This window comes from Onychostruthus taczanowskii, unplaced genomic scaffold (assembly GCF_017590055.1).
Source record: "Onychostruthus taczanowskii isolate IOZ18803 unplaced genomic scaffold, ASM1759005v1 scaffold204, whole genome shotgun sequence".
NCBI lineage: Eukaryota > Metazoa > Chordata > Aves > Passeriformes > Passeridae > Onychostruthus > Onychostruthus taczanowskii.
Genome location: NW_024499285.1, coordinates 70,733 through 85,355, shown reverse-complemented (window position 1 = coordinate 85,355; position 14,623 = coordinate 70,733). Strand labels below are relative to the sequence as shown.

At 41.1% G+C, this 14,623-nt stretch overlaps 1 protein-coding gene across 2 annotated transcripts in view; it reads right to left on the bottom strand.

Moving 5' to 3' along the window:
• The window catches only part of UNC13B (unc-13 homolog B), a 208,263-nt gene that overhangs the window by 134,691 nt on the left and 58,949 nt on the right, over nt 1-14,623 (bottom strand). For both annotated transcript variants that reach the window (XM_041403854.1, XM_041403855.1), the window contains exon 8: nt 9,534-9,756. In XM_041403854.1, coding sequence (XP_041259788.1) covers nt 9,534-9,756 — 223 coding nt within the window. The remainder of the gene's footprint in view (nt 1-9,533; nt 9,757-14,623) is intronic.

Genomic DNA, 14,623 nt, shown 5'->3' with positions numbered 1-14,623 from the left:
CAGGTCTCTCTTCCTGTATGGGCCTGCCATCCACAGCAGTTTGGCTCAGTATAGAAGGAGATCTTGTTAACCCTGGTTTTTTAACACGGATGTTTTCAGTCTGCTGTAATTCTGGCTTTTCATTTCTAGCAACCTCTAAATTAAGTTCTGACGAAGTATTTCTTCTTGGTTCTGATGTAACAGGAAACTTCTGCCCAGCTTGTTCTCCATCTAACTTTTTATTTGGTGTAAGTGATAAAACATCAGCCTTATTTTCAGATGACACTGATCGTGTGTCTGTTCTCTTTGAGGTAGAATCTTCTGATGTCTCAGAGCCAGGGCTTGTAGACTTTCCAATTAGTCCACCCAAAGCAGAAAATAAGGAGCTAACTTTGTTCACTGGTGTTTTCTTATCTTCCTCAGTCTTTTTTGCTTCTGTTACTCTTTCAGTAGATGCTGTAGTTTCTTCAGCTTTAGGAGTAGACTGAAACAGCTGGAATCCAAAGAATCCTGATGACCCAGAAGTTGTCACTGGGACAGCCTTACCAGCTTCCTTGGTGTGGACTTCCTTACTCAGAGATTTATTGAAAGCTGCCCTGGAATGTGTTCTGAGATCAAGGGTTAATGGAGGCTCCTCTGAATGATTCGGGGTTTCTTTCTCAGGTCTGAAATCTACTTTGAGTTTTTGAAGTTTATAACCTGAAAAATCTAATGGCTGCTCTCTCTGATAATAAATTGACTCCTCAAACATTTGTGAAAAAGTTTCCAAATTCATGTTCATTAGCTGGTCGCTCCTCTGCAAAGCTACTGACAAATCCAGGGGTTTATTTGTTGTATAATCATCTAGACACTCTTCTTCAGCAAACCAGAACAGTTCATCTTCACTTCCAAGAGGGACTTTGAAACCACAAACAGCAATTGTGTTGTCCTCCAGCACAGCTCTTGGAATGGAATCCATCTGGAAATTATAATCCCAGCAGTCCATGTAGGAGTAAGTTTCAGGAGCACACACGTAGACATACTGTCCAGTGGGATCAGTGAGCAGGGAATACACATACTGGTTGTCACTGTACATGTAGTATCCACAATCACCATCTTCTGATGGCCACCACACACCCTGCTCAAGCATCATTATCCACTCCTGATACTCCCGGCTATAGGATGAGTACATTAAGCCTTCATCCATACTTAAAGTGTCTTGGTCAATTAGTGTCCACATAGTTCCATCACAGCCAGAGGAGTAGCTCAAATCCATGGGCAACTCTTCAAATGAGTAACTGCTGTCTCTTTTGAAGGGTGGAAAGTTACTGTAGCTTTCACTGAGAGAATTAGCAGTCCATGCATCATTTTCTTCTAAACAAATGTCTTGAAACATTAACTGGTCAAATGATTCATATGACATCACGCTTAAATCTAGACTCTGTCCATCAAAATTGGAATTAGTCTGCCAATCCATCACATTTGCATTCCCATCTTTTTTACAAAGATTCATTACCACGTCATTTTCAGGCCAGTCCAAGAACTGAGGGGGCAGAACAGGGTTCTGGTTTAACACGTAGTAAACTGGTACTGCTATTCCGTGAGTGTCAGCCAGTCCTCCTACTTCATATTCCCATTCAAAGCTAGAATGGCTCCTTGTTTCCTGATAAGCTGAGTACTGCTCTGTAGGGTTATAGCTTTTATTAGTCAAATTGAGAGATTCATTTGATCCTTTGTTTAAAGGAGCTGAAAGAATTTTAGATTCTGCATCCTGGTGAGGAATATGCCTACTATTTAAAGACTTTCCAGACAAGTCCTGTACGTTGGCTTGCAGATTTAGGGCCTCAGGGAGCACAGGATGCCCACTCTGGGGAACATGAGGTTCAGCTGTTTTACTTACTCTTGCACTGGATGGGTGGTCAGTACTGGAAGATTCCACTGTTTTCACATTATCCTGCTTCTCCTTTGGTTTTGGCAGAAGATTTTTTAAGAAGCTGGAAGATTCCTGCTTTTCTCCAGTGCTGCTTTGACTGTCAGAAGCCATTCCTGAATTATGGGGTTTTGTCTCCAAGCTAGAATCTTCACCTCTATCAAAAAGCTTCATGAAGCCCAAAGAATTTGGTTTTGTCTTCTCTTGCTTACTTTCAGATAAGTTTTCACTTGAGGCAAGCCTGAATAAGCCAGAAAATAATCCAGGAGAAGTGCTTTTCTGGCTATCACCCTCACTTTTAGCAGTTGAGTCTTGATTTGCTGTATTTTCATTTGAAGAAATGTGAAGAAAGCCAGAAAGAAAACCTGGTGTGTTCTTCCTCTGAGTATCATCTGTACTTGGAGCCTCTGACCCTTTGGCTGAAGAGGTGGATTCAACTGAACCTTTGCTTAAGTCTGCTGCATTTACTCTCTCCTTCATCAGTCCTCCTTTTACGTTTCTAGGTTCTTCTTGAGTACTCTTAGATTTCTGCTGCTCTTCTTTGGCCTTAAGGGTAGCAGAGGCACTATCCTGGTGTTTTTTTCTGTTTACCTGGACAGTAGATATGTTTTCTTTAGTCATGTTTCTCCTTTGTAAAAGTTCCTCCTTATTGTCTGATAAATTTGGAACTGAGCTAGATTTTATTGAAACAGCATTTCCTGAATTACTGTTTCTGCCTTCATGCAGAGAACTGCCACTAGAACCCTGATGACTTTTTTGCTGCTGTGTAGGTGCTAGATTTTCTGCAGAAGAAAATTTAAATAACGATGACATAAAGCCTCCCTTCTCATTCCTCTGTTCCTGCTTCACTGACGAACCCAGCCCACTGATAAAAGGAAGTTTTCCAGTGAAAGGAAATGAGTGCTCTTCCTTTGATGAACTATTTTGTTTTATGTCCTCCTCAGATTTATGGTCTTTAAAATGTTCAGACGTACTTTCTTTCTTCTGTTGCTCAGCAGAAGGAAGCAACAATTGACTGAAAGACTTTTTGAGTGGGCTAAAAAAGCTTTCAGACACTGTACCCTGATCTTGAGGCTGTGACTTAGGTTCCACATTACCTCTGTTTTGCTTGTTTCCCAGTCCATGGGCTGTAGGATGCTGATCCTCTGAGTGTTTTGCAGGAGGCTGGTGCCTGGCTGTGGGTGCACCATCTACCGAAGTGGTACCTGGCTGACTTGTAATAGGATGCAAATCTGGTTGCTTCTGTGGCACATCTGGCTGCTTGGGAGCCAAGAGACCATCAAGATTGGCTTTCAGACTGAAAGAACTGACTGAATTTGTGAGCCTGCCAAAGATGGAAGACACAGAAGTGCTACTTGCATTTACCTCTGCCTCACTTCTGGTATCACTTTTCTGTGCCTCTGGAACAGTGTTGCTGCTCCTGGCTGACATTTGTCCAGATGGTGCTTCACTCCTTTTTGCTTCCTCAGCTTTCACAGCATGGCTGTCCTTGGTGTGCTCCTCTTTTGTGACTTCTTGTTTTGGCACTTCCTTCTCAGAGAAGATCTTTAAAGGATTAAACATGCCTAGAACTGAATTCACGACTGAATGCTGGTTCTGCTGGCTGTCAGCAGAACTTCCTTGTTTTTGGTGGGGAGGATGTGGTGCAGAAGCCTTACTGTCTGTCTCAGTGGTTTCTGGCTTGGTGGAGTTTGTGTTCTGGGCTCTTTTATCACCGCTCACCTGGGGTGGTAGCAAAGACTGAATGGAGAACTTGGTGTCAGATTTACTATCTCCTGCCCCTCCAGAAGCAGAACTCTCACTTTTAGCCTTACTGGTAAATACATTCAAGATTCCACCTTCTGATGAGTTTTTGTTTTCTGTATTCTCTGGAGTGGAAGACACAAGTTTTTCAACAGATGCTGTGAGTTGCTTTGTGCTTGACCCCACCTTCTCTGTGAAAGAGCTGAACAGGGAATTCACTGTATTTTTCACACCTGACAAGTCTGGAAGAGATTCAGATTTGCCTTTGGTACTCTCCTCTGCAGCAAGATGTTTGGTCTGCTCAGATTTTTTAGCTTCTGCTGAATTATCAGCATTATCCTGCTTCAGTGGCACATTCTCAACATTTTTTTTTGTTTCTGGCAATGTACTAAATTTGCTGATTTCTTCCTCCTTTTCAGCCAAATATTCAGAGACTGATTCTACCAGACACTGAAGTTCATCCATTGTGTCTATGTATTCTTCACTGGGTTCTTCAACAGGTGACAGTGTTAAATCTTGCACAGTATGATCATGCTTGCTCTCTTTAGTTTTAAGTTTTTTATCAGAGTTATCTTTTAACTGGGAGCCCATATTTGCAGTGAAATTAGCAGTTATGTTTCTCAAATGGCTGATGTCAGAATCATACCATCTTCTTGGAAGCTCCCCCATTTCATCATCTGAAACAGGTGAGTACTGGAACTCATCAGAAGCACTGCTGTCAAATTCCTCAAGGAAATCGACAGGCACAAAAGTGTTCTCTAGCATCCTCATGTGTTTCATGTTCTCACTGTTACTCAGGTGAAGTGAGTCCTCATGGTCCATCCCCTGCTTGTTGGGCAACTTGCCACTTTTAACCATTAACCCATTTTTGTATGGACGCAGGACTGGATAAGCAGGCAACCCCTTACCTTCACAGTTCCTGGTATATTTTCTAACTCTATCATATACTGGGAAATCATCAATGGGTTCAGAACCAGCTGCCACACCATTGAAATAAACTGTTTTCTCCACAGGAAATTGCAGACTTCCATTATTTTGCAGGCTTATTCGTTCTCTCTCTTCAAAATTGTATCGCAGTTTCTTTTTCCTTCTTCTATCAATTGTGTCATATTCCTGAGGATATCTAGGGACATTTACAGACCCTGACTCCAGATACACATTTTGGCAGTATCTTGATCTTTCACAGTGATTTAAATTTTCTCTTTTTGAGAGAGTTTGCATCTTTTTCACATTTTTCTCATGCCAACTTCTAGTTTTATGAGTTTTTCCTAAGAAATCCTCTATTAACAGTTTTCCTAGCTCTTCATAGTTACTCTCCTGTTCTTCTTCTCCATCTTCAGTGTCAAATGGAATGATCCTGACTCTTTCATTTCTACCTAGAGATCCTTGTCTAAGATGAGAAATAAAGGGAGTGGGAGGGAAAGGAAGAGAGGCAGCAAAAAAAAAAATAGGAAGGGAAAAACAACAGTTTTAAAAAAAGCTATAGGAAGGACAGAAAAAATAGCAATGGAAAAACATGCATTAAATAAACGAAAATTAAAATCAGAAACATTCAGAAATAACAAAATTGAAAACCTTCCAATCTACCACCATTACACTTCAATCAAATAGTCAAAAAAAGCAGCACGGGTTGTGAGATTCCGTCGGTAATGTCTGCACAAAATTTAGAAATGCCTTTTTAAGGGAGAACAGCTTCTTGTGATCAAGTGAGGGCACACAGCCTTGGCTGCACCAGTACTCTGCTGTTGCTTTTTTGGGCATGCTGAAAAGAAGTCACTTATTGCAGCAACAGGACTACTGTGAGATGCAGTGCCCACGCGCACCATTCCACTATGCTGTGCCTGCATTTCGGTCACCCTGGGCTGCAGACTTTGTTTTAGCAGTACTCATAAAGCCTTCAGGGACCCTGTATCTCCCAGGGGTGGCAACACAGCAGAGATTTCATGTGGAGAGTTAGGAGTCACTGGATCCCAGGCAAGTGAGGACAGGGGACAAAATGCAAACTGTGGGCACAAGCAACAAGAGGAGTTTCAGCTCTTTCACCATCTCTCTTTGCTGGGAGAGCTCTTGCTGCAGCTTAAGGTCTCAAGGTACTCCTACCAACACAAAATTAAGATTCTCAGAGCTGTTACTGGACAGGAAAAACAAAACACTGGCCCTGGATATTAGCCCATCATAAGCCTCAGATGATTTTCAGGACCTGTATTTCCCATTTATACTGCATCTGAACAGATCCAGCAATTTATAACTGTCCATTCTGGGAGAATGGATTAAGCTGGGAAACAATCTGATGCTTCCTAGAAACCCAAGTAAATGACCCTTGGGATTTTGGGATTAATTCTTATCCCTTGGTCAGCAGGATAACCTCAATCGTTCAACAGCCCCAAGGGTAGTAGCAAGGAAACTTCTTCTTCATCTGAACCTCACAAGGACAGCTTCTGACAATTTACATACAAACAGGCAGAAAGTGGATGTAAAAACATCAACATGATCATCTGAAAGATGCAGCTTTGCCACACATCATCTATTACTGAGAACTGAGGAGTTTGAGGGTATGTGTGTCCCTGACCCCCTAGTGCCACAGAAGGGAAAAGACAGAGGGCACACAGGCATTTTATGGATACTGCTAATCCAAGAGTCTTCACCATGAGAGCTGCATGGAGCATGCCAACACAGGATACAGATGGGATAGTCCTGAAAGAGAGAGGGGTCATTGCATTTTCTACTGCTGCTTTAGTGCTGCATTTCCAACAGTATTAGCTAACTTATACTAATTGGAAAGATGCTCATTACTTTAAATGAATCCTGTTATACACAGTTTAGAACACTTATTACACTTCTTATTCACTATTTTAAGCTGGTAAATGAAATAGTTTTGTTTTAAGAGATTCCCAGGGCCACCATAGTTACTGGATCAAGCACTTCCAGAACTCAGCCAAAGGCAATGGGCACTACATGAATGTCTCAAAAGCCATTATCCGTAAATGCTGAACCAAAAGAATGGACTTATTTAGGCATAAAGAAAATTACTTTTCTTTCTAATCTTTCTAAATTCCTTCCCTCCTTCCTTCCTTCTATGTGTTTCCTCTGCTCTTTGACAAAGCATCCCTTTTATTAGAAATAATGACGAGAAACCCAACATGTGAGAGGAGAAAAAGACATCAGCCCAGCATTTAACCACTACAGATCTAAAAAACAGTTGAGGCAAACAGCAAATATCAGCTGAAATGTACCACAAGAACACTTCAAAGTAGCAACACTGGGAGACAGGTAGGGAGGTGCAGAGAGGGTAACCCATTCATCTGGCAGATCTAAAGACTCAGATGTGGACTCTCATAGTGGAATCTATGCTATTGTACTGAGTAAGACTGGGGAGGTATGGAGGACAAACAGTTAAAGAAAATGAGCATTGCAAAGAAAAGTTAGTGCTTGAACAAAACAAAGGAAGAGAGGCAGCAAAACCAAAAAAAAAAACAAAAAAAACAAAAAAAAACACAAAAAAACCCAAAAACCAAAAAAAACCCAAAAACCCCAAACCCCCCCCCCCCCCAAAAAAACACCCCAAAACCAACCAACCAATCAACTAAACAAAAAAACAAAAAAATCCCCACCAACCAAAACTGAGGGAAAGATGTCTACTCTTCTGAAGCCAAACTGGTTGCTGGCAGCAAAACATACTCCAAGGACACATAACAATATTACTGGTTGTCATCCTTAGGAGAGGTTGGAAGAAAATACATTACTTCAATAAAAGGAATATGACCACGTGGAACAGCTAATAAAGAGAAGCAGAACTTTTTATGCAAACCCAAATATTGTATGAAAAAAACCCAGGTGCTAGAACAGACAGCTACAGCTGAGGCATTTTGGCACTGACAACCTTCTGCCCAGCTCAAGACAGGTTCTTGTCTGGTTCTTCTGGGTTCTGCCCAGGAGAGCCTCCTACAAGCCCTCATTTTCACAGCAACCATCAGCTGCAGTCTGCCAGGAACAGTGATTTCATCAGGTGATTGCCTGGCACAAAGCACTGAGAGCTGCTAGGAACAAAAGTCAAATACAATTTGTTCCTGCAATACTCAGCTACAACTTTGTTTTGAAAATATTTCAGATCTACCCACTACTTCTTTTCAGCCAGCTTGTTAGAAATACCTTTCTGGTAAGCAAGAGAATCCCACGTACCTTCTTTGGAAAGCTTATTTGCATATTTTATGTTATAAGATTAAATATGCAGCAAAGAATCTTGTTGGGCATGTGGAAAATGTCCATGGGATCAGGAATGCTCAGGTCACCATTGAGGATTTGCATTTCTGGACTGAAAGTAATTTTAGACCATAGCAAACTACAAAGCTCACGGTTTTAAAGTAAATTTCATCAGTCCAGATGCTTTTACATCAATACCTTAAGGCAATCAGGGAAAAAAAAGAAATATATTCCAGCTTGGTATTCTCTAAAAATTCAAACCAGCAGTGGTTCTTTGGAAGGTCTTACAAACACATTTATCTTTTAGATACAAACTCACACACTGACTCTAAGCAAAGTGAGCTATGAAAAACCACCTGTATTGTCAACACCACCTGAAGAAATCACATAACTCCAAAAATATGCCACCATCACTGGCTTCCCCTCACTGGGGGTCCAACATCACTGTTCAGCTCAGCTCTTCCAAAAAGAAAAAGCCTCAGCTCATCTTCTCAGTTAGATCTTCAGCAATTTTACCACTGCAAACCAGCAGCACAGACTCACATGGGAAAGGGAATAACTTGCTTATATATAAGACATTTCATGAACTAGGAAGAGAGCACTAGGAATGACACATCACACTGCAGTAAATGCATTTTGTTAGCACATTTGTTTCTATTCTTGAAACCTCAGTAACAGTAACAACATTAGATGTTACCATTAAACTTCACCCTTTACCATTAATGACCGTACATCAAGAAGGGCAAAACTTAGCCTCAGCCATCCAAGACAATGAATTTAGGTTCAGACTTCAGAAGACAAGAACATTCACTCCAAGGGAGATAAGGCAGAAGAAAATCAGATATAGTACAAATAAAACTCTGCACCTCTGTGATAGTGCTTAAGTAGCTGCCTCTTCCTTCCTCACCAAAGGCAGAAGCAGCAGCCTAACCTGTATCCTGTTCTACAGAACCACTCTTAGCAAGCTGACCAAAATCAGCAGCACTGCTCAAAATTTTCTGCTTTCACCTTGCACAATTAGCTCTAGCTCACAGCCATTGATCCTGGTAAGCTCATGCTGCAAGGCTCAATACTTCCACAAGTTATAAACACTTGTGAAACCACCAAATCATGGTTTAAAAAAATTCTGAGCAAACAAACTCTCCTTCATACAGCTGAAAGTAAATCTAAAGAGAAAGCACACCATTCAACAGTGTTATATGGTAAAAGGAACAGAAGGAAAAAACCCCCAACAACTAATCTGTTACAGACTTTCTTCTTGAATACATTGTTTTGGCAGATCTAACAGAACTGGAGCTAATCCAGAAGAGAAAATAAATCTGGGTCAATAAAGAAGGTCCCAATAGGATAACTCGCTAGAATGTCTTTCACTGGCTTGAGAGGCACACCTACGCCATGGTACCAGAAGAAGCAAGTACTCACTACTCTAGCCTTCAGAGAGTAAGGGGAAAGTGCAACCAAGAGCAAATCACCTGAAGATGAGCATAGCTGTTAAAAGTAACTCCCTAAACTGCCAGATCTGGTGTAACACATACCCTCACGGGTTTTTCCTGGTTCACAGCAGAATCCCAGGGTCAACAACACACGTAACACACCTTCCTACCAGAAGACTTTTAGAACCTTTGATCTGCCCTCCCCTGCCAGTTTCATGGTCTGCAGTGGAAAAAACAACAGGGAAAGGAGAGCTACTTAGAGAACTCACCTGGTGGCCACATGCTCCCGATAATCCAGATCATAATTCTGGAGGGAGTCGGCACAGGAATCCCGCAGGACTCCCTGCTGCTGCAGGCGAGCCGGGCCCGTGAACTGGTGCACGGAGGCGTTGGGCTGCACGGTGCTGTGGTACGGAGGGGGGATGCTGCTGCTCGTCTCGCTGCGGTAGTCGCTGTCCCGGTCATCCACAGCACTGTCAGCATCTTCAAAGGCTAAGAGACAAAAGCAGTTTAAGGGCACAGCTCTCTGAAGTTGCCGTGCTGGGACAGTGAGCCCGTTTAGTTTTGGAAGAATGACAAATAAACCACTATTTCTGCTGTGGCTGTATCTCCATCTGGGAGCTGGCTATAACCTCCAGTTCTCTCAAGTGTGCACCAAGGAACTGCACTGATTAGATCCACACCCTCCTTTCCCCCTTTCTATTACAGTTTATTTTTCTTTAACCATTACTAATAGGCACATTAAGACATTTTTATTTAAAACAAAAGGAAACACCCCCTCTAACTAAAAAAAATAACCAAACAACAACAACAAAAAAAACCCACCAGCACCCAAAATTTCAGGTACTCTGCAGCTGCCAAAATGAACCTTTAGATATTTGAAAAGGAAAAAAAAAAAAAAACCAAAAAAAACACCAAAACAACCAAACCACAAACCCAAAAACACTTTGTGGAAAGGAGCTCTTTCTGAAAGTTTTTCCACCTTTAAGCTGTAATACTGTCCTTTCTTCTCAGCATTCTTGAACTCTCAGCAAACCAGAACTTTGTGGCTCTGGATTTTTTTTTTTTTTTTAGTATTAGTTTAAGTTAGGATAAATTAATGGAAACTACTCAGTAGGAAAATCAGAAGAACTGGGAGAGCAGTTCTACCTATAAACAATTATACTACTTCTCATAGGGGAAAATTGCTACATTTAACACACACGGGTATATTAGCTTAAGCTCAAATACTTAACACTAACAATAACCTTCACAAAGGAAAAAGCTCCTTTCCAGTGAGTCCTTCTCCCTGCAGAAGCACTTCTGCTTCATAATCCTTCAGGAAAGGAGAATGCCAAGTTATACTGAGGTAAGGTATCAAAAATATATGGTTGTGTATGGCTGTGCAGGATGCAAGATTATCTTTGCAAGCTTAAAGTGAAATACACACACCATAAGGCAGTGGAGTGAACCATTAACATGCTTGCCACAAAAGAAAATAAGGATCAGCTATTATTCATTCTCTCTGCCACCAAGTCTCTTTAAAAAGGACTTTTTAAATCAAATTAAAGCCCTCTCTGTAGGTTATCCAGTGGTGTGTGTCCTACACAGTCATTCATCATGAGGCTGACCAATAAAGTGAAAGTGCTCTTTACATGCCAGATCCTTAAAGAACCCAGCATTTAAGTGCTGAAATTCCAAGCAGATAGAATGCAGCATCAGGGAACCCCCTTTTCTTCCACAGGTGCTTTCCATACCCCTAACTCAATTTCCTTTTTTTTTTTTAAATCTGAGGTAAAATTTGTTCTTGGTGATCTTCTCAGTTTCTTCACAACACAGTAAGATTAGCACTCGAAAGTGGATGGAAGAGGACCAAAGAATAGCAGCAGTAAACATCTGCAAAATATGGGCCACTTGAAAAAGCCCTGCTCTACACTTTTAACCAATTCAATTTGCTTGTCCACACTGAAAATGGAGTTAAGCGTCCTGCCTTTTTGTAGTTTAAATGCTGCAGGGTTCTTGTCAGTCTCTAGTCAATTGACAAGAAATGAGTATCAATCACATGCTGCTGTATTCAGCTTTATTAAAAGCACAGTGTCCATCAATTTTATCCCACCTCAGTGCTTAGGAAACATATTCAATATTTACTACACAGAAATAATTTTATATGCCAAACCCCACTGAGGAGCACCAAACTTCCAGCCTGTGGAGCAAAGGCTGATCTATTTGCCAATCACAAGGCTCACATTGACCTCACAAGAATAACAAGCTGTTACTCAGCTGAGCAATGTCATTGTTATTACTCAACACTTGAGCCACTGCCATCTAATGAACAATAATTTCTTCTACTGGACAGAAAACACACTGCTCCGAAGAGTCTTTTAATGCCTCACTTCGCTGCTCAACTAATTTCTTCGTCCCATCAGATGAAACCTGTCATTTAAGGTAAAGCCTAAGTAACTCTGGTATGATGGAAAGTTCTTCAGCTGTGACTCCATAATCATCACAGCACTTGTAGAGGCTGAAAGCAGCCTAACAGAGATACAGGTTTAAGATCTGGTAAAAGTCACCAGACCAACAGCTTTAGGGATAAACAATTTAGCTAGCCTCAAATGTATAACAAAAAATACAAATCAGTAGTAAAATTATTTGGTGAAAAAAGCTGAATCCAGTGACTCACTGATACTGGGAGTGCAAAGACTTACACGGTTATGTTCATTAGGATGCAGAACACTGTTTCTATGGGTCAGTAACTCCGACCAGCTGACAGGCTCAGAGAATTCCAAATGAATCAGAATGTTGCAGAAGCACTATCTGGATCTGTTAACCAGTCATTGCATCTCACTTCTGCACTATCAAACAAAGATTTCTGACATAAACCACAGTATCTCTAAGCAGCCTCCCAAAACATCTAATTAGCATATATGTTAATCAAACATTTAGTGCATGTATGTTTATAAAAGATAACACCAGAATTTCTCAGAGCTCTTACTGGTTTGTAGCAGGAGGAAGTCTCTTTGAGGTCACGACACAAAATGCCTCCCTGGGGCACGTTTAAAGGATGCAAGGCTCCATGAGGCAGGAACATGGTTTTTCTCTGCTGTATGCCCCACAATCCTAACAGCATCCACCGATGTTAATACCAGACACAAATCCTCAACTCATAAATAAGAGTGAACTCAAAAAACACTTAATCATGCTGATCTGCAACTACCCTATGAGCACTCTCACTTTATTTAACAGAAGTGTTCTCAAACAAAGACATTGCTCAGTCTGATCAAAAGCATTAAAACCTGGCCCATATGTGGCTTACAGCACACATTTCCTTTGCAACAAAGTTTTCTGAAATGCTAACATATAGCATTGATGATCCCATTCATTAACATACTTGATGCTTAAATTTTAATTAAGAGACTGACAAGAACTTGAAGAAGTAGCTTTGGGGATGCAGCACCCCTTCAAATGGAGGCATTACAGCCTGTGTTTCAGCAAAATATGCCTCACAACACACATGGCGTAATAAATTCAAGTAGTTTTCTTCAAACAGGTCTTCTATAAGCAAAGTTGGAACTTGGCCTCAGTCTCGGAAGATCAGTAAAACTAGTAGCAAGACGCATAACAATAAACATAAAAAGACAGTAATTTTTTTTACCCCAGTTTGAGAAATTTCACATATACCAAAGAGCTGCCAAGGGATGAAAACTGTTTCTTTGTCACTGGACCTACTGAGTAGAGAGCTGTGGGTAAGGCTGAAGGGCAGGACAGAAGCATGCTGTTCGTGTTTCATTATTGAATATTCATGCATATAGGCAGCATAAGAAGAAAACCCATTGGGGCAGTCACATCACACAGCAGGATTTCACAGAATGGGGAAAATCAAGGAAGGAGATACCTTCTGTGATTGTTATTCTCCCTCTAACTCCCGCCCCCAGAAGTTATAACATGACTGCTGCAGGGTAGAACACATACAGTGTTTTTAATATCTTGACCTCAAAACCACGTTGACAGTCCTGCTACACCAGCTCAACTAGTCCCCTTTAGCCTCTGGCATCTTCCTTTAAATCAAACTTCAGGACAGGAAGGAAAGCTAGCAGCAAAATTATTAGTGGTGGCTGGATGAATGCACCTGAAAAAGTGGTTTTTCCTGGTTTAAAGTCCCAAGACACAGCAGGACCACCTCTCAAAACATATTCAGTTGGAACTGTCTCCTGCTTTTCTAGCACAGTGTGTCCATCAGCCCCTGGGAGCTGATGTCCAGTGCCCCAAGCGTAGTTATCCTCTACAAACTTGAGCAAAATCTTGGACAAAACCCCTCATTAGTTCTCCAAAACAAGCACTGATCTTTTTACAGCTTTTGTCTATTTTAATAATGGTGGAAGAAAATAAAGTGTACTAACTGAAGGAATAACTTCCAGGTCAGCAAAAGTCTCTGCCAGCTCTACACCATGGGCCTTGCAATTAATTCACCTTCCCCTCCCATCATCCATTTATACTTCTTTTCATCATAGCTGCCAACAGCTTCTTTCCTCAAGTCTCAGATCCCACTGCACCATCATCTACTGAACCACTGGTCACTTCTGACAAATACGCTTTCCAAAATCTTATCACCAAAATGCATACTAGCTGAACGAGGACTACTGAAGTAAGAAGGAAGAAAAAAATTTCAAAAGGACACAAGGGTGTTTTTTGAGGCTCTCTTATATCTTTTTATGCTAAAACTGCCTAGATTTTAAGAAATTATTTAAATGGAACTTTGCAGGTCATTAGTTCATTGTACTGCACTCATAGCTTAAAAATACATTAGAAATGTGCATATTTTTAAGATAGCATGTTTGCAATACTAAGTCTCCAGTTTAAGAGCTTTCATAATTCTGTTTTTCTCACTTGAAAATACTCTGCTGCTGAAACTTTCAACAGCCAAGAACAGAACTGACAGGCTGAAGTGCAAAGACTCCCTTGAACATCTACCCTACTTCTTCAAGCCTTTCCCTTTCCTAAAATGAAACTAGGTCAGCAGTACAAGATGCCTTTTTCCTAAAGCACCCTCTGCCCAACTAACAAGGGTCTGGGCTACAGCACTCCTCTTGCATGAAGCTCTCACCAGGAAAAAGTCTTCCAGCTACGAACATGCTGTTTCTGCTGCTTCCTTCTCAGCTGCTTTTTAAACGTTACAATTAGAAGCATGTTTTTCATTATATTGTCAAGCTAATGGAGTTCACTTGGAAACACCAATAACAATGCCCCAAGGCTGACTATAAGGATGCTAAAATGATTTCAAAGAGGACACACAGCAAGGAAGAAGGGAGGGAAGGATGGAGGGACCTTTTAAAGCAAACCCACCACACACTGACTCTCCAGACAAACAGGAGAAATACATGTA